Genomic DNA, 23884 nt, shown 5'->3' on the forward strand with positions numbered 1-23884 from the left:
AAAAATCTGAAGCTGTTAGGTGACAGCTAAACAAACAAACAAACAAAACAAGGGCTAGAAACCACTCTTTTTTTTTTTTTTTTTTTTGCTGGCTGAAAGATTCCATCCTATTCTTGATCCTTTACTTTCTCCACTTCGAAATAGCTCAGGGCATTTTAGAACACCTATATGTCTGTGTGTCTGTGTGTATACATATATATGTATATATATCTAGTTTAGAAGCTGTGGGTGCTCCCAACACACCCACAGCTTCTAAACTAGATAAGAGCCTAAAGATGACAGGGTTGTGAGCCTGTCGAAACGTTGCTATAAGAAAAAATTTTAAGGTACTGGGAGGATTTTAGCTAAGGTTTTAAAGGACCTTGCAGAGTGCTCTGTAAGGATTTTTAGAAGATTTTAAGCTAGCATTTTAACCAGAATTTTAAACATTTTAACTAACTGATTTAACATGACGCGGGAAAACACCCGAGATTTTAATTCACTGGTCCTCGGAATCCATTTTGGGAAGAGAGGAGCATCCCCCGCGAAAAGGAGACCATGACCAACGACTCAGGACGATTGCACGATTTCTCATAGGGATAACGACGAGAACCGTACCAAGAAAGCCCTTGCACGCTTCGCTTACCAACCGAGCTCTCCCTGCAGATGCAATAATAACCAGACGGGCCCGGCTCGCTGCTATACAAGAGCCGCGAAAGCCAGGCAAAGCTAAACCGCAGCCGGCGGGCTCCGCCTTGGCCTCCGCGCGTCTCCTGCAAAAAGCGCCGCCGCAGAGCGGGAGGAAGAAGAAGAAGAAGAAGAAGCGCGGCCGAGCTTACCGCAGCAGCAGCAGCAAAAGCAACCAGCGGCTTCTCCGCTGCAACGAACGGGCGTCCCTCTAAGGGGCGCAAGTCAAAAGCTTGCGGGCGGCGGCGTGAAGGTTCGAAACCCAAAACAGAGCCGGCTGTTTAAGTTGTTTGGGCGGAAGTCGGAGTCGCCGAGCCCGGGGCGGAGTACAACTCCCGCGTTTCCCCAAAGCGTCACACCATCTCCACGTCGACCGCGGACCCGGCGTGGTCACGTGAGAGGAGAAAGCAAGTTCAATCAGATGACCTGTCACAGGAAGGGGCCAAAATGGAAAGCCGGTGAAAAGGAAAAGGAAAAGGAAAAGGCAAAGAGATTCATGGTGGAGGTGGGTCTGGCTTTTGGCACGAAAAGAGGCTTGTGGGAGCTTGATAAAGGTGCGTGCGGGGACCGGCTTATAGGAGGATCGGGGGGGGGGGGAGGGGGCATGAGGACTAGAGGCTTGGATTGCGTGCAATTGGGAAAACAAGCAAGGCTGCTTTTCTCAGGCGGCTTTCGTATCGCTGATGCGGCCAAGCATTCGGTGGCCCCCGAGGCAGGGGAGCGTCCGGGCTTTCTCCCAGTTGTGCGGAGGCCCACAAGGCTGGCACAGCCCGGGGTGGGGTGGGGAGCGGGCAGGTGGAGGCTGGGGAGTGGGTCGTCTGGCAAATAATCAGCTGAGAAAACGCTTTTTGTGAAAAGCCTTACGCTTTTTAAAATATCCTTTAACCCTGGAAAAAGTATTTGTTAAAAAGTGAAACCAAGCAAGGGAAAGGGCTTGGGATTTTTTTTTTTCCTACTGAATTTGAGTAGTTGTTTACAGAAATAGTATAAATGCCACCAGCTGGAAACTGTGTGGATCTCCTTGGGTTAGGAAAGGGGTAAAAATGAGACATTTCCATTAGGGTGTCTAAATAAGTATCGTGCTCATGTTTAATGCGTGTTGGAATAATTGCCATTGGAATAGTTCTGAATGAAGGAATAGGGAAAAGAAAAATGCAGTATATGAACACTGTACAAATATCTTTATGGGAGTAGGTGTGGTTTAGATAATGATTCTGTGTGCATGTGTAGGTAGGTATGTTTGTGTGTAAAATATGTTTCTGCAATGAAGTTCTTCCTGTTTAGGGAAATGATCTGGAGGCAATTTACAAAATGCTTCAAAGCTAGAACTAATAGTTTATTTATTTATTGGTTCGATTTATATGCCGCCCTTCTCCGGACACTCAGGGCGGCTTACAATGGGTTAAGCAATAGCCTCCATACTTTTGTATATACCTGCTTAGTAGGGCTTTCAGCCCCCCCCCCTAAGCTGTGTTCTTTTTATACAAAGTCATCTTATTGCCCCCACAATCCGGGTCCTCATTTTACCTACCTCGGAAGGATGGAAGGCTGAGTCAACCTTGAGTCTGGTGAGATTTGAACTTGCAGTAATTGCAGGCAGATGGCAGCTAAGTGCTACTTAACAGCACTTTAGTCCGCTGCGCCACCAAGGCTTCTATAATTCCTAAATAGAGACTTTCAGGATTGCTACATTAGCCAAAGTAGAATGCAGGAACAATGAAGAACAACTAAGCCTCTCAAACAGCTCTCTCCAACCTGATGTTCTCCAGACATGTGTGAACACTGAAGAGGTAGTCCTCACTTAACAACTGAAATTTCCATAGCTAAGTGACATCACAAAATGTGACATTGTGTGACTGCATTGTTTAGCCAGGGCAGTTTCGGCACTTCTAGTTAATGTATTAAGCAAATCCTGCACCTTTGTTGAGTGTGAGATGACAAGAACACCATTTGCAACCTTCTGCCGGCTTCGTCATTGACTTTGCTTGTCAGAAGCTGGCAATGAAGGTCGCAAATGGTGATTGTGTGACCATAGGATGTTGCAGCGTTGTAACTAAGCATGTCACTGAGTGCCTGGATTATAATCACATGACTGTGATAATTGATCCTAAGTATCACTTTTGTTCAAAGATGTTGTGCATTTGTACAGTCAGTGAATGAGTGGTTGTTAAGTGAGGACCAGTTCAGGACTTTCCAGAGTTCAAACACATCTGGAAAACAGAGGGATAGGTTGGAGCCTAAGTGTAATATAATATCCTCTCCATTTGTAAAAACACATCAGTTTGTGATTCACTTCAGCATGTTGGTCTTTATCTACAGCTTCCCATTACAGTGACGATGTTTAGGAGGCAATAACCAAATAAGGTAAACCATAGCATCTGTCTTTTGCACAACTGTTGCATTATTATCATTAATATAGGAGCAGGAAACTTTCGAGAATTATAAATTCTAAAACTATACTATATGTTTTGAATACTCTATCCATGCCGAAGACAGTTCTCTGTAGTTTAGTTGGTGTTTGAATGAAAAGTACTCACTGCTGTGTTTTGAACTGCGGTCAGAAAAGGACAAGAACATAGGTCACCCTTGATCTCTGAAGGATCCTTTTGCTTTGCTAACATTTCTCCTATCTAAGGTTGTAAATGTCTGGTATTTTTCCAAGTTCTACCTTTCTTAGCAAGGTTTTTTTTCCTTTTTCTTTGTTTGCTGTTTAGGATAGAATTAGCCTTTTATGCTTCCTGCTGTTGTGTAATCTCTAACACACACACACACACACACACACACACACACACACACACATAATCTACTTGTAATAAAGTGCCTCTACTGGCTGATTTTCAAAGTAGGGCTCTTGTGCTTATTTACAGAAATTATAGGGTGACATTAAGTCCGGGTGCGTAGGAGTATAACAAAAATCTTGTCTCTGTGTTCTTTTAGTTCATTTCTTATGTTCCTAGTGGGGTAGGAGGATTACATGATTCAATTGTTGCTGGATAACTTATCTGTACTCAGATTTGTTAGAGAGTTTTCTTGCCCTGACTGGCAAAACAAATACTTTGCCATGTACTAGAAATGATCAATGTTGCTTGCTTATTAGATGTTATAAATTGTTTTGGAGTCATTTCCGGTCATTTAAAGAAGTAGTTGACATTGAGAAAATCAGTTTCATTATATTTTTGAAAAATAAAGGAAACTCCCTATGATTCAGCAACTTGGGGATGAATTCTGTGACAAAGCTGGTTCCTCACACGTGTATATTTTGAAAACACATGAGAAGGGTTTTGGTAAAAGTTTTAGATATTGTTGTAGATAAGACAATGCCTGTGGGTGTTATATTTAAATTCCTACAATAATGCTTTATCTCTGCACAGTGACACGGTATCAGTAGGCCAATTCCAATATTTTACAACCCAGCACAGAAGATCAGAAGGCTTAATCACAATTTTAGTATAAACAATTCTTTGTCATATAATCTAAAATTGCAAAGATCAACATTTCAGCCTAAAGCAATACTTGTTTGTTATTATTTGATCTAAATTGCTTCAGGCTTATTAAGCAAATGCTAGCTCATAGACCTATATGCTTCCAAATGAATTAAATGGTGCCTAAATTTCTTCAGCATTCTTTATCTGTATAACCAGTGGTGGGATTCAAGTAATTTAACAACCGGTTCTCTGCCCTAATGATTTCTTCCAACAACCACTTTGCCAAACTGCTCAGAAAGTTAACAACCGGTTCTCCTGAAGTGGTGCGAACTGGCTGAATCCCACCATTATTAGAAAAAAATTCTGGTTTATGGTCTGGCTAGTACGGGTGTCATGAATATTTTTACCTTTCATTAAAAATGTGTTTAGCACAGGATGTGATGATTGCTCAAATAAATCTTTCTTTTGAATATTTCTTTTTCAAAACTATCTGAATATTCCCAAATTAGAGTGTTTATTTATTGATATCCTGCCTTTATTATTTTTACAAATAATTCAAGGTACTGAATATATCCAATGCGCCTTCCTCTTTCCTTTTCCCCATAACAGCAACCTGTGAGTTGGGCTGAGAGTGACTGACCCAAAGTCATCCAGATGGCTTTCTTAGCTAAGACAGGATTTGAACTCATGTTCTAATGTCTCTTGTTTTCTAGTGGGTGCCTTAACCACTAGACCGAACTGGCCCTATCTACATGACCTACAAGTCTCATCATTAATTCAGATCTTGGTAAATAAGGGAGTTGAATAACGTTGCATTTTAGTTCCTTTGCTTTTCTTTCTGTAGGTAAACATAGTTGCAAATACATTTTCAGATTCAAACTTGCAACATCTCAAAGTAGCAGAAGTGAATGTGTCATTCTCGCTGTTTATAATAATGCAACAATTAACTCAAAGGACTCCAGTTAGCCTTAAATGAGCCTACAGTAACATAACACAGTTTTGCGATGAAAACCAGATGGTAATTAGTTTTCAGCAGATTAAAGTGATGGCTTTTCCAAAAGTATTTAGGAAATCAAGATTGATAATAGAAGGACAGCAGAGCAAGTGTGGAATTTTAATATATTCCTGTAGGGTTTCAGAATTTTGGGGTCCTGAAAAAACATACATGGAGTTTGTAATCTTACAGGCTCCAAGAAACTATTCTAAAATTTTTCTGCCTGAAAGGTGGACAATGCATTCATGCAGCTTTGGAACAACTTTTTGTTAGACCCTTAGTGTAATTGTTCTGTAGTTCATAGAAGGATTTTTATCCAAACTACAAGTTATTGCAGATACCACAGACTAAGTTCATAAGAACATGACTCACAGCAATATCTACTTGGGGGGTGGGGGAGAGAGATAGAATAGAATAGAATAGAATAGAATAGAATAGAATAGAATAGAATAGAATAGAATAGAATAGAATAGAATAACAGAGCTGGAAAGGACCTTGGAGGTCTTCTAGCCCAACCCCCTGCCCAGGCGGAAACCCTACACCATTTCAGACAAATGATTATCCAACAACTTCTTAAAGGGGATAAAAGGGTAAAGTACCCTTGCACTGAAATGATGTCCCTTTTGTATCTGTATCATGTGTATCTCTCATACACATGTATACTCACACACCTGAATGTGCATCCAGTGCAGTCCAGAGATTAGAATCTGGTCAGTTGAAGACTGAAAGAAGATCATGGCTATGAATAAATATATTTGGCCTAAATACCATTATTTCTCCACAGGATTGATTCCTTTTATGCCATCTGCCAATTTCAGTCTTTATGGTCTCAAATACACTGCTCAAAAAAATAAAGGGAACACAAGCAGAAGACATCCGAGATCTGAATGAATGAAATAGCCTTATTAAATACTTTGTTCGTTACATACAGTAGTTTTGTGTTCCCTTCAGTTGTTTGAGCAGTGTATAAACTACTGTATGTAAAGAACAAAGTATTTAATAAGGCTATTTCATTCATTCAGATCTCGGATGTCTTCTGCTTGTGTTCCCTTTATTTTTTTGAGCAATATATATTCGGAGAAATTCTCATTGTGAGAGTTTCTTCATCTTTTGGAATTTACCTTAGATAAGAAAATAATCAGAAAAAAAGCTTATAGGCATTGGACATCAATGCGAAACTATTCTTATCTCAGAGAACAACAGAGAACAAATAGTACATGATTTTGCCAATCAGCAAACATTATCCTTTAGAGCCAGATTTAACATCTTATCCTCAGTAGGTAAACAATATGAAAAATATCGAGCCTGTAGCTTATTGAACTTGTTCATGTGACTCCTGTGCTGTTAAATTCATCCATTCATGCTACATAGTTTCTACTTTAATGACCGTTTAAGAAGGCTAATTTATTATTCTTTTTATTACATGTTCCAGGTTAGTCTAACACATTTCATGTTAGCTATCTTTTGTCAGGAAAAAAAAAAACTTGTGACGCAGAACGTTGGAACATTTTGCACAGCAGCCATCAATAGCTGCTGACAAAATGAACCCAGATTCTGTTGAGTAATAGGCTCATTTTGGCTTCTTTAAACAAATTTTATGTTGATATTTAAACATCATATTATCTTTGTGGGAGTCAGGATGGAGTGATTGGTTGTTTCTCTTTGTTACTGATCTTTGCTCAAACTAAATAAATTTGATGTGCATCCTCACTTTTATCTTTGTTGTTGGGATTATGAACAAACAGGGGAGGGCCTTTTTAACTGTTCCCAAATTCAAATGTTACAGTGAATCAAGCTTGGCAGTATGAAATTATTTCCCCTCAGCCATCTTTTAGTAGAGAGACTGTCACTTTGTTTATCGTCCCAAAATATAATGGGATTAAATTATAGAAAGTCTGTGTACTATCTATTTTTTTTTTTAAAAAAAATTGGTGCCTTCTCTCCAGTGGTTCCTGAAAACATGGAAAATCTGACTTTGTTCTTAGGACTGGGATTGATGTTTATTATTCATTCAGTGTCCCCTGTTTTGTTTTGTTGGTTTGCTCTCCATTAGATTATTATAGTCTGGGCTATCAGTGTGATTCAATGTTTTAGCTCTTTTTTATTTTTTTCCCTGGTTCCTTAGGCTGCCCAGAATCCATTGGAGTTGGGTAACCAAAAAGTTTAAATAAATAAATAAAATGTTGCTGCATGAAATGGTCAATATTTATTTATACATGAAAACTATATTTGCTTGAATTTGAACTATAGAACATGTAGCCTTCCCCCCCCCAAAAGCTAGCCCAATTGATCAGTTTTTCCAAATTTGTCTTAGAAGAGAAGATGGCTAATTATGATTAATTTCATCACCTCTTTCGCAAACAGAGTAGTAGCAAGCTCTTAATAGCTCGAAGATTCATTTTTGTCAAATCATTGTTTTTGTCAATCAGTTGGAGTCTCAATAATTTAATACTGAACTAAGCCACACTTATTTAACTGACAACCAACTGCCTGTGGTTATCGTATTAAAATATTATAGAAAAATAACATCAGCACATCCTTGGAATGTCCTAAAAGCCTCAGCTGTGTTTAATTTGATACAGTTGTTAAATGTGAATAAATAATACTGGAAGAAATATGTAATTAGATCTGAAAGGGCTTTTAGAAGTCAAGTTTCAAAACATCCTGTCTTCCTAGCAAGGCCTCTGTTTTCCAGGAATAGTCAGAAGATCTTCCAAGTGTGTCCAGTTTCTTGTATTAAAATGTCTTGTCTATGGAGATTCTCAGTTATCCAGGTCATGGTTGTCCCAAAGGTGCTTTTTTCAAGAGGCAACTGGACTTTCTGGTTTTTCTTTGAAGGCATTTCGCTTCTCATCCAAGAAGCTTCAAGAAGTCAAAGCTGAAGAAGCTTCTTGGATGAGAAGCGAAATGTCTTCAAAGAAAAACCAGAAAGTCCAGTTACCTCTTGAAAAAAGCACCTTTGGAATTAAGATGTTTTGCAATCCAAAAATAGCATTCAGTCAGTAGCTCAGAAGAACTGATGTTAACAATATAGCTCTGAAGGAGTGTCCCTGCATCTCTTTTGAATTTGTGAATATAGCAAATTCAAATCTGGATTCAAAGTAGCAATAGCCCTTAGATTTATATACCGCTTCACAGTGCTTTACAGTCTTCTCTAAGGGGTTTACAGAGTCATCATATTGCCTCCAAACAATCTGGGTCCTCATTTTCCCGATCACAGAAGGATGGAAAGCTGGAAACCCTTCCAGTTTACTCTCAAGTTTTCCCTATAAACATAAATTGGAAAAATTAATATAAAATTCTGGTTAATTAGTGTTGGGTTCATACTGTAGCTATCATAAATGCATGATTTTGAGAAATAACACACATTTAATAACACTTCCTACTTTTCTTAATTACTATTTTTGAAGAACAGTTTACATATAATGCTGGGTCAGGATCTTTCATGTCACAGTTGCTGAACAAGGCAAATGACTTAGTTCATAGAGCACTCTGTGCTTAACATTATATCTGAATGAGAGCTAGCTTCCTGCTAAGGTCATTGTGAACCAGACGGCATATATAAGTACAATATGATCTGTTCACTAATACAGCACCCAAATTGTTCTAAGTAGATTTTTACAGTTTACAGCTCCCTAAAGACAGAATCAATAACAATGATAAAATATGTCACACGATAAAAATATGCCAAGAAAAGCCATAAAGTTAAACAATTAAATCCAAGACAAAAAGTATTTCATTTCTATCACAGTCAATATTTGTGCTTCTTAGTTCTATTTCTTTGGATAGACAAAAAGTTGATCTGAGCTATATATCTTCCTTTTGTGCAGATTTTCCTGAGAGAAAGCTTTTTAGCAATAAGGAAATGTATTTTTATTCATCATTTGTACACCGCCCATCTCACCTCAATGACTCTGGGCTGCTCACAATAAAAAAAAAAAACATACGATATAAAAGCATAAATAAGAACAATGTTAAAAAGATTTAAAAGGTAGGGTTACGGTATTAAAAGTTTAAAAGTTAACGAGGTAAAAAGAACACTCTCATGAAACCAACCATCCCAGGGTTGCATATCACATTTTTGACTTCCATGCCATTTGGCAGACATGGGTCCTAACATTCTTTCTGAAGGCCAGAAGAGTGGAGGCCTCCAGGTGTGAGGCTGTCTTCCTGGATCCTACCAGTTAAACAATGGGATCTGCCACATACCCTCCCTGTCTGAGAATTGGACAATAAAATTGACATTAAAAGTTGAATGACCTGTTTAACACTGAAAGCAATGAATGCTGAATCAAGTAAAAGTCATTGCAAGATGATCAAAATTAGTTTGATCTCATTCTGTATCTGAGTCAGGAGATGAAAGGAGATGAGTGAAAAGTTTTGTCATAATTTTGGAGAATTCATGTTGTTTTTTTAAAATTCCTAAAATCTGAGACTCACTGTTTTTCATCTAGTTTATTGTTCTTCATTGTGGTCTTCAAGGCTTAAGCTACAGCTTCTTATGATTGGCTACCAGCCCGGCCATATTGTCTAGCTATTCTGGGATTTAATGTCTAATCACACTTCAAAGAGACATCACCTGAACTAGTTGATAGAAAGCTATCTATCTTGACCTCTTTTCTGAGTACAGAATGGCTGGGGAGAATTGGATAGAAATGCAAAAGTACAAAAATCTGTGTCGATACTGTTCAAGGTAATGGTCGTGGGTGAATGAATTTCAGAGATGCTATTTCTTACCTATGGGGAGAAAATGTGGGTGTTTTGAACTTTGAAAGGGTTACACTTTGACTTGGTAATTATAATAAAGTGCTGATCCCAAAGCGTTTCTCTGATCTGGAGTTTTCCTTTAAATATGCTCCTGTTGCAACTCTTTGTGTAGGTCAGAAGGTGTGGCATTCTACATATATAATTATCTCTGCCAGAATTTGTTCCATTGATAGGAGCAGAACACTTGTGCTACAGCCATGGTCCATCTAGAGAAATTTTGTGTAATTGAGGCCACAAAACCCCAGGTGGGAAATGTTGAGTTAGTAAATGCTACGGTTACTAATAATGCTTTTCCCACAGTCACAATGTCCACCAAGAGGTTGTGTAATGAAGACTACAATGATTACAGTTCAACAGATGGGACTCCCGATGGCAGTTTCCCAGATGGCTTGAACAATATTTCCAGTCCATCATCCTACCAACGATTTGGAGAAACAAATGGAACAACGTAAGTGGTTTTATTCTTCATTAGAATCAGTCTGCATCTAAATGCGTAGGCAAATTAATTTAACCTTAAGGGAAAAGTGTGCAGGCATCATGTCAGGGCCGAATCAGATTACAGGTAAAAAACTAAAGCAGTGTTCATTCACAGATAAACTTATTGAATTAACTGGGGACACAGCATGCAGACTTATATCCTGATTACGAATTGCTTCATTATGAATTATTTAACATTTCAGATTTTTAAAGTCAATTTTTTTCTGGCCTCTGACTGCTTCAGATAATGATGACTTCTGGTTCTCCCATTTCAAAGATTTGTATCCATTATTAGTATTTTCCCCAAACTATTCTGAACATGGAAATCTACTCTTTGCCCAAGATGGCAAAGACAGAAATCACCATAAAATGATGGCCGGTGCTCTCAGCCTTTTTAAAGTTCCTGATTTGGTGTCACTAATCTGTATCAGTTAAGTGCAAGAAAAGCTAAGACTTTGTAATCTAAAATGACTTTGCTTTTGGGAGAAATTGTGACATTTTGAAACCTTTACATTAATTTAATTTGTATCTGCAATTTTACTAGTGTGATATTATTTGAAAGCTTGTGTTGGCATGTTTTCAAAACCTCAAAAGAGGTTTTGCATTATCAATTGAATTACTAGATCTGCTGAAGCTAGAGAGCTACCTTGACCCATATGTGGACATAGGATCAAGACTGTGTTAACAGTTGATAAAGCAGCTGCTTGCTTTCTGTAAAATAGATGTCTGGCTGCTGCCATATATGCTGCAATTAACATACTTATATAAGGCACCTCTCCCACATCTCCAAAGAAAGTGCAATCTTTCAGCTTCAGCTTTTGTTTCATTTGCACTAATCCAGGAATGAAAAATTTCAGAACCACCAAATGTTGCTGAACTTCAACACCTGAGATCCTTTACTTTATATATGCTTCATGGACTTTTAGAATTGTAGTTCTGCAACGTTTGGAAGAGTAGAAGTTTTACATCTCTAATGTTGAAATAGCAACAGGTTCTTTGAAGTAGTTAATCTCTCTGTATTGTTTTTTTCTTTTTCTTCAGATGGTACCAAACCTTAATACATCTCTTGAAAGGGAACGTTGGCACTGGCCTGTTAGGACTTCCGTTAGCAATCAAAAATGCTGGTATTGTGGTAAGAATTTTGCATTTTGTTGGTTTCAGTGGCTGGGATCACATGGCTATTCTTTGAGAAGAAAAGCTGACTTGCAAGTTTCATTACATTATTTCTTGCTTGTTTAAGCAAGAAATTGGTGTTGTTGGCAAGTAAATTTTGTTCTGAGAAAAAAATGAGGATCTCTTCTGATCTTTCTCTGAGCTATCATTTCTAAACTAACTGTTACTGTTGCAAAGTCTTGCAACATAATTTTTAGTAATTGACAATTTGCAAGCTTAATTTTTGGTGGACCTGTATCAAGAGAAGAATAATCAAGATGCTAAAGATACAGTAAAATATTATTTCCCTCAATTACTGGTATTTTTCCTACTACTGCATCCACTAGGTTTATGGAAATGCTGCTGAATTTGCCACATATCTATATATGTTTTTAAAAGCCCTTGTTGTAACTGGAGAGGAAGAAAGGCAATAACATAATTAATATTCCCCATAAATGAAAAGTTATTATGAGAAGTGGCCCCTTACTGCTTTTAAAATAATTACAGCATCCATGATACATGCTAGAACAGAGAAAACATCATAAGTTTGCTAACATTGAAAAAAGAGGAGTTCAAACATGTACCTCTGTTCCATTTTCTAGCAATTTGAATAAGTGCCATGGCAAACATCTAAGCTAGAGTATTTTTAGTGTCCTCCTCATTTTGTTCTATTGATAAACCATCTAACATTAGGGAAGTGCATGTTTGTACATCAGATAATATTCACTTAACTCAGCCTGTGTAATATATTTACTTTCTGTTCTGTGAAATAATTACCTAGGTTATTAAGTATGTAGGTTGTACTAACGAAAAACATATCCTCAAGTATGTGGACATCCTGTACCCTAACATTTTAAACATGCTCCATAAACTAAATATGACTCTAATTTGAGCATTTGAACTCTCCCAGCAATTCAAAGTCTTTCAGAAACATGTCCTTAAGATTTTATAAGCTATAATTGAATTAGGTTATATAAAAATAGTTCTAATGTCATGTATATGGTATACAAAAGAAATAAATTAGCTACAAACACAGTACTAATTTTATTATTTTGACATCCTCAGCATACGTGAATGTAGGTAACTGAAGAGAGCCAAGGAGATGGTTTTGAAGAAGCGAAGCAGAGACAATTATTGTAAAAGCATGCTTTAAGGCTGAGAAACAGAGAATACAAACCAAAAAAGCCAGACCTGATGTGGAAGAGGACTGATTAGTTCTCTATTAGTCCTCCTCTTGATCCTTAGACTAATGTACAAGAGGAAGAGAGGAGAAACCTCAGTCAGCTTTCAAGGTTTTGTTATTGCGGCCTATATCAATAAAGTTACGTTCCAGCCAGACTTGCAGAGTCTGTTTCCTGACTTGGCCCATCTCAAAGGGCTAACATTAATCTTACCTCCTTTCTCATGTTTTCTCTGTTTCTAAAGCATGTTTTTATAATAGTAATAAGGAGACATCAGGATGGAATAATACAAGCAAAGCTATTATGAAAAGGAGATGACAAAAAAGTGAATGGCTTGTGTCAGCATGGAAATAAAGATTCAAAGTGAATTACAGGATCAAGAGGAAGTAGCTAAGAGAGAGGGAAAGCCACATAATCGAATAATATGGAGAAGTCTGCTTGAAAGAGGAAGAATTGAAACCAGTGAAACATCTCCTCACTAATCTTCTGGAGGAGTGAGTGGATTATCAACATGATAAATAACAGAAAAATGGTAGAACAATTGTTAAGAACCAGAAAATAAATGTAAACAGAAGTTTATTGCAGTATAACAACATTCTGGCACCTGTAAGACTATGTGTTATTTATATACATGTTTGGGGATGCCACTATTCTTGAACAGATGCACAAAGAGTTATAGTGAATTATGGACGTTTGTAACTTTATGTATCTGATAGAGTAAATTATGGTTCATTTAAAACTGATGCTGTAACCAACCTGTGTTTAAGGAGCTACAAGTTTCTTCATTGTCCATAGGCTTTTTGGTGCTTCTGTCGTATTTATTAAAGATAGGTTTCAGGAAAAAATAAGCTGAAAAGGGTTTCAAAGGAACTAACAATATTAATAAGATGAACATACTGAGTGCTAATGGAAACTATGCTAAAGAAACAGTAGAAATATGTTTCATATTTATCTAATTTACATTTTCTAGACTGGCACACAATTGTCTTTTGATAGTTTATATTATGCATTTCCCACAAAACTATGCGTTAATAAAAACTTGACATAAGGATGCTTTATGTTGAAAAAAATTGGTTGTGAAGATACTTCTATTAGTCAAAGTGTATAAAAGTTGTAGTAAAAGAAACAATATATTTTCATATATCCATTTTATGCAACTTTTTTTTTAAAGGTTAGAAATTGGAGAGAGGAAATGAAAAACAGAGAGGAATAAACTTAATTAATTCACCAACCCTTTGCAGGGTATAGAACTGTTAAATTAAACACATATCCACAAACAAATCAATGCATCTTCAGACAGAATTCATACTTTGTGATAAGCCAGACAGTGGTTTGTTTCTTTCTGGCTTTATATGCTACAAATAGCTAAATGTATCTTATTTAGGAAGATATATTTAAAATATCATGGCATAGTGCCATATGCAGGTAATAGTAAGGTAGTAGAACTTTCCAGCTTTTCTTTTTGAAGCAAATTGGAGGGTTCTGTTGCCCATTCTGGTATATAGGTATTCACCTATATTGCTGAGGTTTGATATATAAGTATGCCTTTAGATCCAGCAGAGTTTAAATATAAATCAGGTTGACCTTGTTCCCTTTTCCTCGTCCTAATTTTAGAAGAATGTTGTCTACCTTAATTGTTCATTGAGATTTAGAAGTGTTGTTGGCATGGATGCAAGTAAAGAGATTGGGGTGAGGAGGTGTTTCTTTCCAGCAATTAGCAATCGATGGAAGATGCCCTGACCACATCAGAAGATAGAGGCCTGGATTTTTAGCTTTTGTTGTTTGCATTTTGAGGAATTAATTTATAGCCACAATAACTGTTGAGTTTCGGCAGCAAAATATTGGGAGATTGATAAGGCATAAAAACTTGTAAGAATTACAAATTAATGTAAGTTTGACAATTAACCAAAACAAATTATAACTGTAAACACTGTAGTATTTACATGATAAATGTACCAAAATTCAAAGATCATGTTATCCACCTCTGGGTTGGTTTTTTTTTCATCCCCTCTTTTGAATGATGATTGTTTAAAGATTGGCTGAAAACTTTCTGTTTTACTAAAAGCCTGCATTTATCTTTTCAATGGCAAGAGTATGTTTTTAATTCTACTCTTCTTTCACTGTTTAGCTGGGTCCCATCTCTTTGCTTGTGATTGGAATCATCGCAGTACATTGCATGGACATCCTCGTCAAATGTGCTCACCACCTGTGCCAGAAGTAAGAGGGAATTTTGACAACTGCTATCCCTGGAAGAAAGTGATTGTGGTTATAAAATAGCTGAAATAACAGTGACAAAAAAAACCTTTGATAAAGAAAGCAAAATATAGAGTAGGGAATAAGACTTAGCTTGTGTTGAAGGCATGGGAATAATTTAATCATGTGGGGGAAGATTATACAATCCTGTTATGACTCATTAGAATTGGAATGGCTTCAGATTGCACACACTGTTTTCTCAAATGCTGCTAAAATGAATAAACAAAAAATGAGGCTTGAGCCATCCATTTGGAATATATACAATTCATCTGTTTTCAGAGCTATTTCCATCCCTGGGCAAGCACAGAGGTTCCTTGGTAGATGGCATGCAGAAATAAAATAGATTTCTATTAACAAAACCTAGTGATGTTTGGTTTAGAAAGCTAAACTGGGCAATTTTACTTATGGAGTGGGCCTTTTTTGGGGGATGGGGGTGGGTCTTTAAATGATAATTGAATTGCCCAATAAGTCCCATGCTTTTTAAGGTGCTGCTCTCTTCTCTTGAAGCATCCTATGGCACTAGAAATAGAATGACTCATTTTGGAGAACCTGTAATTAATTAAAGCTCAGTTGACCTTGATATTGAAATACTACTAGCACTCTGTTGGATTACATTGTATCTAAATTATGAATCACCTACCTATAGACCTTAAGTCGCCTGCAATTTCAAGATGTGCTATTCTAGAACCCTGCCCAGTTTTCCTAAGGATCATTTGAAACCACCAGATTGCTGGTTTCCAGATTGCCTTCAATAGCTGCAAAGCAGCAATCTGATCCTTATCAGCTCTTCATCAGATTGATCAGCAGGTTTAAGGAAAAGTGTGCTTCCAGTTTTTCTGTAAGATAGTTGAAAAATAGACTGTATTGCTAATGACAACAGTATTCCATATTGGTTTCTGAGAAGGAAAGAGGAAATCTTAATTGCTTCTTCCTTCTTCTCATTGACCCAGTTCAGGAGTCCTGGTTTCTTATTGCTATTAGCAGAATCATTGGGAAAAGGGTAGGCTAAGTATCTAGAGCAGGGCTGTTAAAAGTAGATGCATCACGCACTGGCCACGCCCATGCCCGGTTTAGCGAAGGGGGAATGATGATGTGAGTTTGACACCCCTGATCTAGAGCAATGCAACAATGCCCCAAATAGCTGTTCTACATCAGGAGTCTGGTAAGCAGCCTTTTGAAGTAGAACATTCTATTTAAAAAAAACACAAGATTTTATGTCTTATGGAGATTCTCAATCATCTGGGTCATGGTTGTCCCAAAGGTGTTTTTTTCTCAAGAGTTGATGAAGTTTCTTGGATGAGAAGCAAAATGTCTTCAAAAAACAACAACAACAACAACAAAAAAAAAACCAAAGTCCAGTTGCCTCTTGAAAAAAACATCTTTGGGGCAATCATTTATGAGCTGCAGCTGATTTCATCACAAAACTTTATGACTGTTAATAAAATTCATTAGCCAGAGAAAGTGCTATCAGATTCCTGATTTTTTTGCCCGCATAGAGTAATGCATTGTTCTTCCTACAATGTTTGCCTTTGCTCTGTTTATATAATATTGAAGATTCTAATATATGCAAAAGTTATCTATTTTTCTATATGGGTAAAAACTTGCTGTACTGATTTTCCTCCATACATGAGAGATTTTATTGTCACATGAAGCAAAATGAAAAAGATTAATGGTCTAGCAGAAAAGCAGGCAACATTTGAAGTTTGAAGATCTAAGATGTGTAGATATACCTATTCTAAACATTAAACTCCACACTACATGCCTCAGAATATCACAAAAAGAAAATTTGAATTACAGCCACTGCTGTTAAGCATGCATAAATATTTGAAATTTCTCTCTGGGTTTGTTTTCTTTGTCATCATTTTCTTTTGTCTTGTACCATTGTTGTGTTTCTTATATTGTTCTTTGTTTTTTTTTAATGTTTTAACAATTGTAAACCACCCAGAATCATGATTTACAATTATAGAACTTATAGGGCAGCATACAAATTTAATATATTATTATTATATATTATTATTTTTGTTGATCCTGCACTGCACTGTTTCTTCTTTGTCAAGTGTTGACTGCTTCATTGCAGTCCCAACATTGATGGATTGGGAGAAACATTTCTGATTCAATTGAAACTGGAGATTCTGTTTATGGCAGACAATTCAAGTTTTGTATCTGCAGATTTTCTGGACTATAGCCTTTACTTGTTGCTTTATTATTTCTAGTGCTTCCTTAATTTTCTTTGATCTAGGTGATATTTCTTGATCAAATATACTTTGGTCTTCGGATTCTTCAGCTTTTTTTTCATTCATCTGCTCCAGCTTGCTTGCATCTGGTCATAAAATGCTGATCTTAATTTCCAACATGATCTTCCATTTTGATGGTGCATTGTTTGTTTTTTGTTGATTTTGCATCCAAGCTATTCAATTATAGATGCATCGATGCTATACATTAGTTGATTTCTTTCTTACAATGGGTTGGTGCTTACATTTGATATTATAGTGTTGGCATCTGTTAATTCTTGTGCTGTTTCTTTTGAACAGGTTTCAGGGCAGACAACCTTATTCTGTTGTTTTTGTGCTGTTCTAGATTTATTTATTTGTTTCAATTTTTCTTATTTTATATGGCCTTCGTTCTTTCTGAGGAGAAGGCAGAAGGAGAAGGTGCTTGGTTTGGGAATGAATATAATTTGATACTGGCTTTCTCTGCTCTGTCTGTCTCTGGTTTGTGTCTATAGTCTGAGCTACTTTGGCAAGGCTTTGATTTCTTTGTTCTGAGTAGACCTTTGCAGTTCTTCCAAAGCTTCTCTGTATACTTTATTTTGTATTATAAATTGATGTTGATCTGCTAGCCTGGTTCTGTTGCTTCTGTTCCGGATACCGTTCTTGCAGAACTGGTACATTCTTTTCAAATACTCTTTTCTTCATGGACTTAGTTTATAAGAACAGATCATTTCTTTATGTATTTATGATGGGTAAGCAAGTTTTGTTCTAGTAGACTTGCAGCTGCTGGCCCTGGTTGCTCAGCCAACAGTCCTGAGTCTTGTAGTCCATTTGTTACCAGATGCCCAACACCTAGCGTGGTCCTTGTGGTCGATCTGGTATGGTTTACCTAAATTATGTCTCACCATATTATTGGAGACACACATTTTGTCTGGCTCATCTGATGACAACTGTCCAGTGTGGTTGAACCTCTGTCATTGCTCTCATCTTCCTCACAAGCCCCACAACCATGTCAAAATAGTACCTCACTGAGAGATCTTATTATTATGGTTGGTTGCCTGATCAGTCACATTTTTAGACTGGATTGTTTATTTTTATCCACCTGTTGAGTCCTTCCCTAGAAGCTGGGATAGGGAGATGTTGAATGGTGGTGTTAAATGTATTGTTTCAAGAGACAAACTGTTCCAAATAAAATTGATGTTTGAAATAGACTGATGGGGATTTTGTCAATGTCGATAGTGTTCAAGTGGTGTTCCAGATGTTTTGGGATCCCATCAAAGATGCCTATTATTACTGGCATTATCTTTGTTTTCTTTTGCCACAGTTATTCTACTTCTGTATTTGCAGGTTTTATATTTTTGTGGGGTTTTTTCCCAGTCCTTTCGCTTCTATCCTGCTGTTTCCAGATTCTGTAATATCTACTGTCCTGACCATTTTTTTTTTGGTGTGTTTCTTATCGACGGTTGTTAAGTCTGGTATGTTACATGACAGGTGCCTGTCTGTTTGAATTCTGAAGTCCCAAAACCCATTCGCTTCTTCATTCTCTACTTTTTTGCCTGCATTGTAGTTCCACCAGTTCTTGGTTGCAGACAAATGGTATTTCTTGTAGATCTTCCAATGCACCATTGTTGCTACTTTGTCATGCTATTGTTTATAGTCAATCTGTATTATCTCCTTGCAGCAGCTAATCTAGGTGATACACTTTTTCTTCAGCTTCTTTGCAGAGATGTCATTTGATGTCTGTTGCTGTCTTTTCAGTTCTGGCTTTATATACCGTATTTTTTGGAGTATAAGATGCACCTCAGTTTTTGGGGAGGAAAATAGGGGGAAAAAATTCTGCCTACCAGGTATTCATCTGGCTAGTCCCAGCACATTAATTCACTCGCTGGTTTTGAGGTTGGGGCTAAAAAACAGCTTCTAAAGTACAGCTGATTGTTGGAGGAAGCAGTAATTAGAAAAGCAGGCAAAGCATGGAAGATTGTTTTGCTCGCGTTGGGGCTGAAAAACAGCTTCAAAAGCACAGCTGATCCTCAGAGGGAGCTCCAGTGATTAAAGCAGGCAAAACGTGGAAGGGGTAAGAGAAGGCAGCAGCTGTTCTGGGTAGCCATTTTGGGCATCCCATGCAGGGTTACATTCGGAGCAGGGGTGAAATGCTCCCGGTTCAGACCAGTTTGCCCGATCCGGTAGCGATGGCGGCAGGTGGTCTGGAGAACCAGTAGCAAAAATCCCTGCCCCCCCCATGCCCAGCTGAAGAGGTTGCAGGGAAAAAAATGTTTTTAAAAGCCTCTGACAATCTCAGCTGAGTTGCCTGATTGTCAGAGGCTTTTAAAAGCATTTTTTTCTGCAACCTCTTAAGGTTGCAGAAAAAATGCTTTTAAAAGTAAAAAAAAAAAAGTTGCCCACGCCCACCCAGTCACATTATCCCCCCCCCACCAAGCCACGCCCACAGAACCAGTAGTAACAAATTTTATATTTCACCACTGATTCGGAGTATAAGACGCACCCAAATTTTCAGCCTCTTTTAGGAGGAAAAAAGTGTGTCTTATACTTTGAAAAATACGGTACATTTATTCTTAAGGCTTGGTCTTGTGCAGCCAGAATTAGCCATTCTCTCTCTTTCTTCAACTTTCCTGTTCTTAGCCATTGTCAGATCTTGTTAATTTTTGGCTTGCTATTTTTTTTAAAAATGTACTGGCCATGTAATACTTTGCCTTGCCACATCTCTTTTCTGTTCTTCATTTGGTCTTTCCTGTAGGCCAGTCTGAACTCTCCCATACTCAGTAAGCCTTTATTGTACACTAGCTTCAGTGCATTTTCTTCACTGTTTTTCAGATATTCTTCCAGTACCTTTTTAATAAATGTTAACATATCATTAATTTTTTAATGATTAATACTTATTAATATTTGTTTATTTAGTTTTAATAATAAATTAGTAAAAAGCAATATATATTTGATAAATGTACAATGAAATATATAAAGCACATACATGACATAATTTATTTTAATAAAAAATGAAATATAAATATAAAATAAATAATTATTAATAGACAAATACATTTTAACGAAAAATTGTATGATTTCTCAGACAGATTTTTGCACTGGATTTGGCATCGAATCCTTCCCAAGGACCTATTATTATCAAACTGAGCTGCTGTGATAGAATTGGATATGTACAAGAAGTTTTTATAGCCCTAAATCAGTGCTACTGTGTTCTTATATTCCCACTGTCAAGATACATTGCAAAACTTTGTTTTTCTCAACAGGTGCCTTTTCAGAAAGCAGATTAATCACTTTTCCTCCTTACTATTCTAAATATCTCTGCTTTTCTTTTCATTTTTTCAAATAGACATCAAAAACCATTTCTGGAATATGGGGATGCTGTGATGCATGGGCTAGAAGCTGGTCCCATTTCATGGCTCAGAACTCATTCTATCTGGGGAAGGTACTTAGCTTAATTATATTTGTGTTGTATCATCTATGGCACGGGTGTCAAACTCATGATATCATGGCGGTATCACGTGACATATTGGGACGTTTTCCCCCTTTGCTAAACTGGGCGTGGGCATGGCCAGTGCATGACGCATCTGGCCCATGGGCCGGGAGTTTGACAGCCCTGATCTATGGTGATCAATTTAAAATGGAGGTAATTTTTTTTGTTATGCGGGTTGTGAATTTTATGAGTTCCATTTGCAGTACAGAGGAAGGACTCAGATCGGGGAAGATTGATTTGGGTCTTTCAAATCAGACAAGATTTCTTTAGGTCAGGTTTCTGCCTCCATTAAGGAGGGTGCGATCATTTACTCTATTAAATATTACATTTGACTAAACTGAGCCAACTGCTATATTTCTTGCTAAATATAACTAACTATGAAGGTCCCAGCTGGATGAATATACCATTGGCTAAGCCAGTGATAGCTAACCTTTTTGCCGTCGTGTGCTAAAAGCATGGGTCGCGCGGGGGGGGGTCGCACCCGTGTGTGCCCACCCCCCTGGAGGCCCTCCAGAGGCTGGAAACAGCCTGTTTGTTGATTTCTGGTGGGCCCAGAAGGCTTGAAAATCAGCTGGCCAGTGCACACCTGCGCTCCGGAGCTGAGCTAGGGCAACTCTCATGTGCCCACTGATATGGCTCCATGTGCCACCTGTGCCACGCGTGCTATAGGTTCACCATCATGGGGCTAAACCATACCGAGCATATTGTTTACAGAATTGAGATCTTGCAGATTGAAGATAATAGTGTAGCATCAGACATATACAAAAGCTGGCTTGAATTCAAGTAGTTATAAAATAATCAAATTTCCATTTAAAATGTTTTATGGAATTTAACTACTGAGAAATTCATTATATCACAATTTTGGCAAGGTTTTTGAGAGTGGGTCTTACCTATTAAAAAAAATTATTGAGAAAAATAATACTATAGTGGGGGAAAATTATTACTACTTTGCCGTTATAATCCTCACACAACATGAGTTTGATTTGACTAGATTCATTCTGTTTCTGATTGCATTATAAGATGTCATTTTGACAACATATTTTTTGAATTTTCATTAAAACTGAGCACTATATTTTTAATTGGACTTTGTATTTAGCAATATTTCAGAAGATTGAATTGATACATCAGGAAGGTTAAATATTTACAACTGTTAATCTTGCGTGCTTACAGTATGTTTTGTTTTTTAGGTATCTAGTAAGTTTTTTCTTAATTCTTACTCAGCTGGGATTCTGTTGTGTATATTTTGTATTCCTTGCTGACAATTTCAGACAGGTAAGAATCAACATAATGAAATGTGTTATAATATCTAAAGCAAGTATCGCTAAAAATTCAGGATCATAAGCATTGTTGTAACTTTACCTTTTTCAAGTAGCGGCTTTCATGCTCTCTCATGTATCCCTTTCATGTGTTTGGTAAGAGACCCATGGTTGAGTCTCTTGTTATCATAAATTATATGTATCCTGCTGCAATTAGAAAGACACTGAACTATTTCCCAGAAACAAAACAAACCCTCCTATACTTGGACCAAAGCGAAAGGAGAGCAAGTATGGTGCAGTATTAGATTAGGACTGGGAAGATTTAAATCAAGTACATTGTCTGGTATAAAGGGGTATTTTGTGCCAGTCACCATCTCTCACCCCAGCCACCTTGTAAAATTGTTGTTCTGGGGAAATCAAGAACAAAATTCTATGTATGCTACTTCTCTTAGAAGAATGGCAACGTATACATCCAACCATTAAATTAACTTATAGAATATTTTCATTAAATTTACAAAAGATGAGATGCATTTTTCTCAAATTTGTTTGTTATGTGTCATCTCAGATGTGCTTCTTTCATGTCTTGAGAAATCACAAAGGATATGCTGGATTCAGCGGTATTAATCTTTGAGGGAAGCAGAACACAGAAGTGCCACCCAAGGCTGTGTTTTCTTATGTGGAATCATTGCTTTCTGAATTTGAGAAAAATATTTTCATTTGTTTTGTCTGAGTTCCTGATTTCCTGTCAGCCATTTACATGATAAATCATGATACATGAGTCAACAACTCGATTCCATATTTGAATATACTATAATGCATTGTATAACTTGGCAAGTACTTCTCATCCTGATTTAGATACCATAAGTTTAATATTTGCTGAAGGGGGCTAGTGTCTCAGCAGATTTAATAATAAGTTTGCACTAAAGCCAAATGGAGTTGTTTTGTGTGTTTAATTTTATGAAGTATTGACAGTCTGCTTTAATACAATTTTTTTTTTGTAGAGAGGGCAGTTGGTGCCCTCTTACGTGGGTGTTCAGAACCGTCTGTTCCTTTTGAACTAATATCTGGGTATGAAATCATGAGTGGTATCCTGTGAGAAGTGGGAATCAAAGCTCAGACTTTCTTAACATCCTTGCATTTGTGTGTGCATTGTGTTGTGCTGCTTACTTATGATCACATTTTGCATACTTGGAGTGTGCAAACTTTCCTTTGTAAATCCTACTTACTTAGGGATGGAATTAGAATTTATTTTATTTATTTATCAAATTTCCATACTATCCACCATACTTGTGTGACTCTGGGTGGTTTAGAGAAGTTTTTTTCCACCCTCTGACTTCAAGTGTGTTGGGTTAACTCTCGTAATCCTATATCCTATGTAATGAAGCCCTACACTTCTAAGTAGTTCCAGATTGGGGCAATCTGGTTGAGTACAATTTATTATAATCACTTTAAAAATCATGTGGAAGACAGCTGATTCATAAGCAATTTATTCTTATCTTTATAATTATTCAGGTAATATCTGCTGCCAATGGTACCACCAATGATTGCAGTGCCAATGAAACTGCTCTGTGGACTCCAACAATGAGCTCTCAGTTATATATCCTGGCCTTCTTACCATTTGTGATACTGCTCGTCTTCATCCAGAATCTCAAGATTCTTTCCATTTTCTCTATGGCAGCCAATATTCTGATGTTGAGCAGCCTGATAATGTTATATCAGTACATTGTCAGGGTATGTATAAAATTGATTCCTGTCAGCATCTTCTCAGCACTTAGTGTTGCCATTTTGTTGGTTTTGCATATCCAATAATAATAATAATTCTGTGGTGAATGGAATATGCTATATATTTAATAAGGATTCCATGGTATTGTGCGGAAGAAACATTTTTGAAGACAGAAATAGTGCCTTTGTGCTTTGTCATTTAAATGTCAACTTTGGTTACAAAGGGAAAGGCATGATCATGTGTTTTAAGCTTTATTTTATTTTTATTTTATTTTAGTTGGACGGGGTGAA

At 37.1% G+C, this 23884-nt stretch overlaps 1 protein-coding gene across 3 annotated transcripts in view; it reads left to right on the forward strand.

Moving 5' to 3' along the window:
• The first annotated feature begins 481 nt into the window (after nucleotides 1–481).
• LOC117655041 (proton-coupled amino acid transporter 1-like) overlaps nucleotides 482–23884 on the forward strand; it is a 33540-nt gene continuing 10137 nt past the window's right edge. Inside the window, exons 1-7 of one of the 3 annotated variants that reach the window (XM_034402099.2) lie at nucleotides 482–1171; nucleotides 10153–10300; nucleotides 11371–11461; nucleotides 14791–14879; nucleotides 20472–20567; nucleotides 21803–21887; nucleotides 23384–23602. In XM_034402099.2, coding sequence (XP_034257990.1) covers nucleotides 10158–10300; nucleotides 11371–11461; nucleotides 14791–14879; nucleotides 20472–20567; nucleotides 21803–21887; nucleotides 23384–23602 — 723 coding nt within the window. In that variant the 5' untranslated portion in view covers nucleotides 482–1171; nucleotides 10153–10157. Of the gene's footprint in view, nucleotides 1221–10152; nucleotides 10301–11370; nucleotides 11462–14790; nucleotides 14880–20471; nucleotides 20568–21802; nucleotides 21888–23383; nucleotides 23603–23884 lie in introns of all 3 variants that reach the window. The other 2 variants (XM_034402090.2, XR_015732586.1) reach the window with 2 other exon arrangements.

Source organism: Pantherophis guttatus, chromosome 2, assembly GCF_059756535.1.
Source record: "Pantherophis guttatus breed Tessera chromosome 2, ASM5975653v1, whole genome shotgun sequence".
In the NCBI taxonomy this organism is placed as follows: Eukaryota; Metazoa; Chordata; class Lepidosauria; order Squamata; family Colubridae; genus Pantherophis; species Pantherophis guttatus.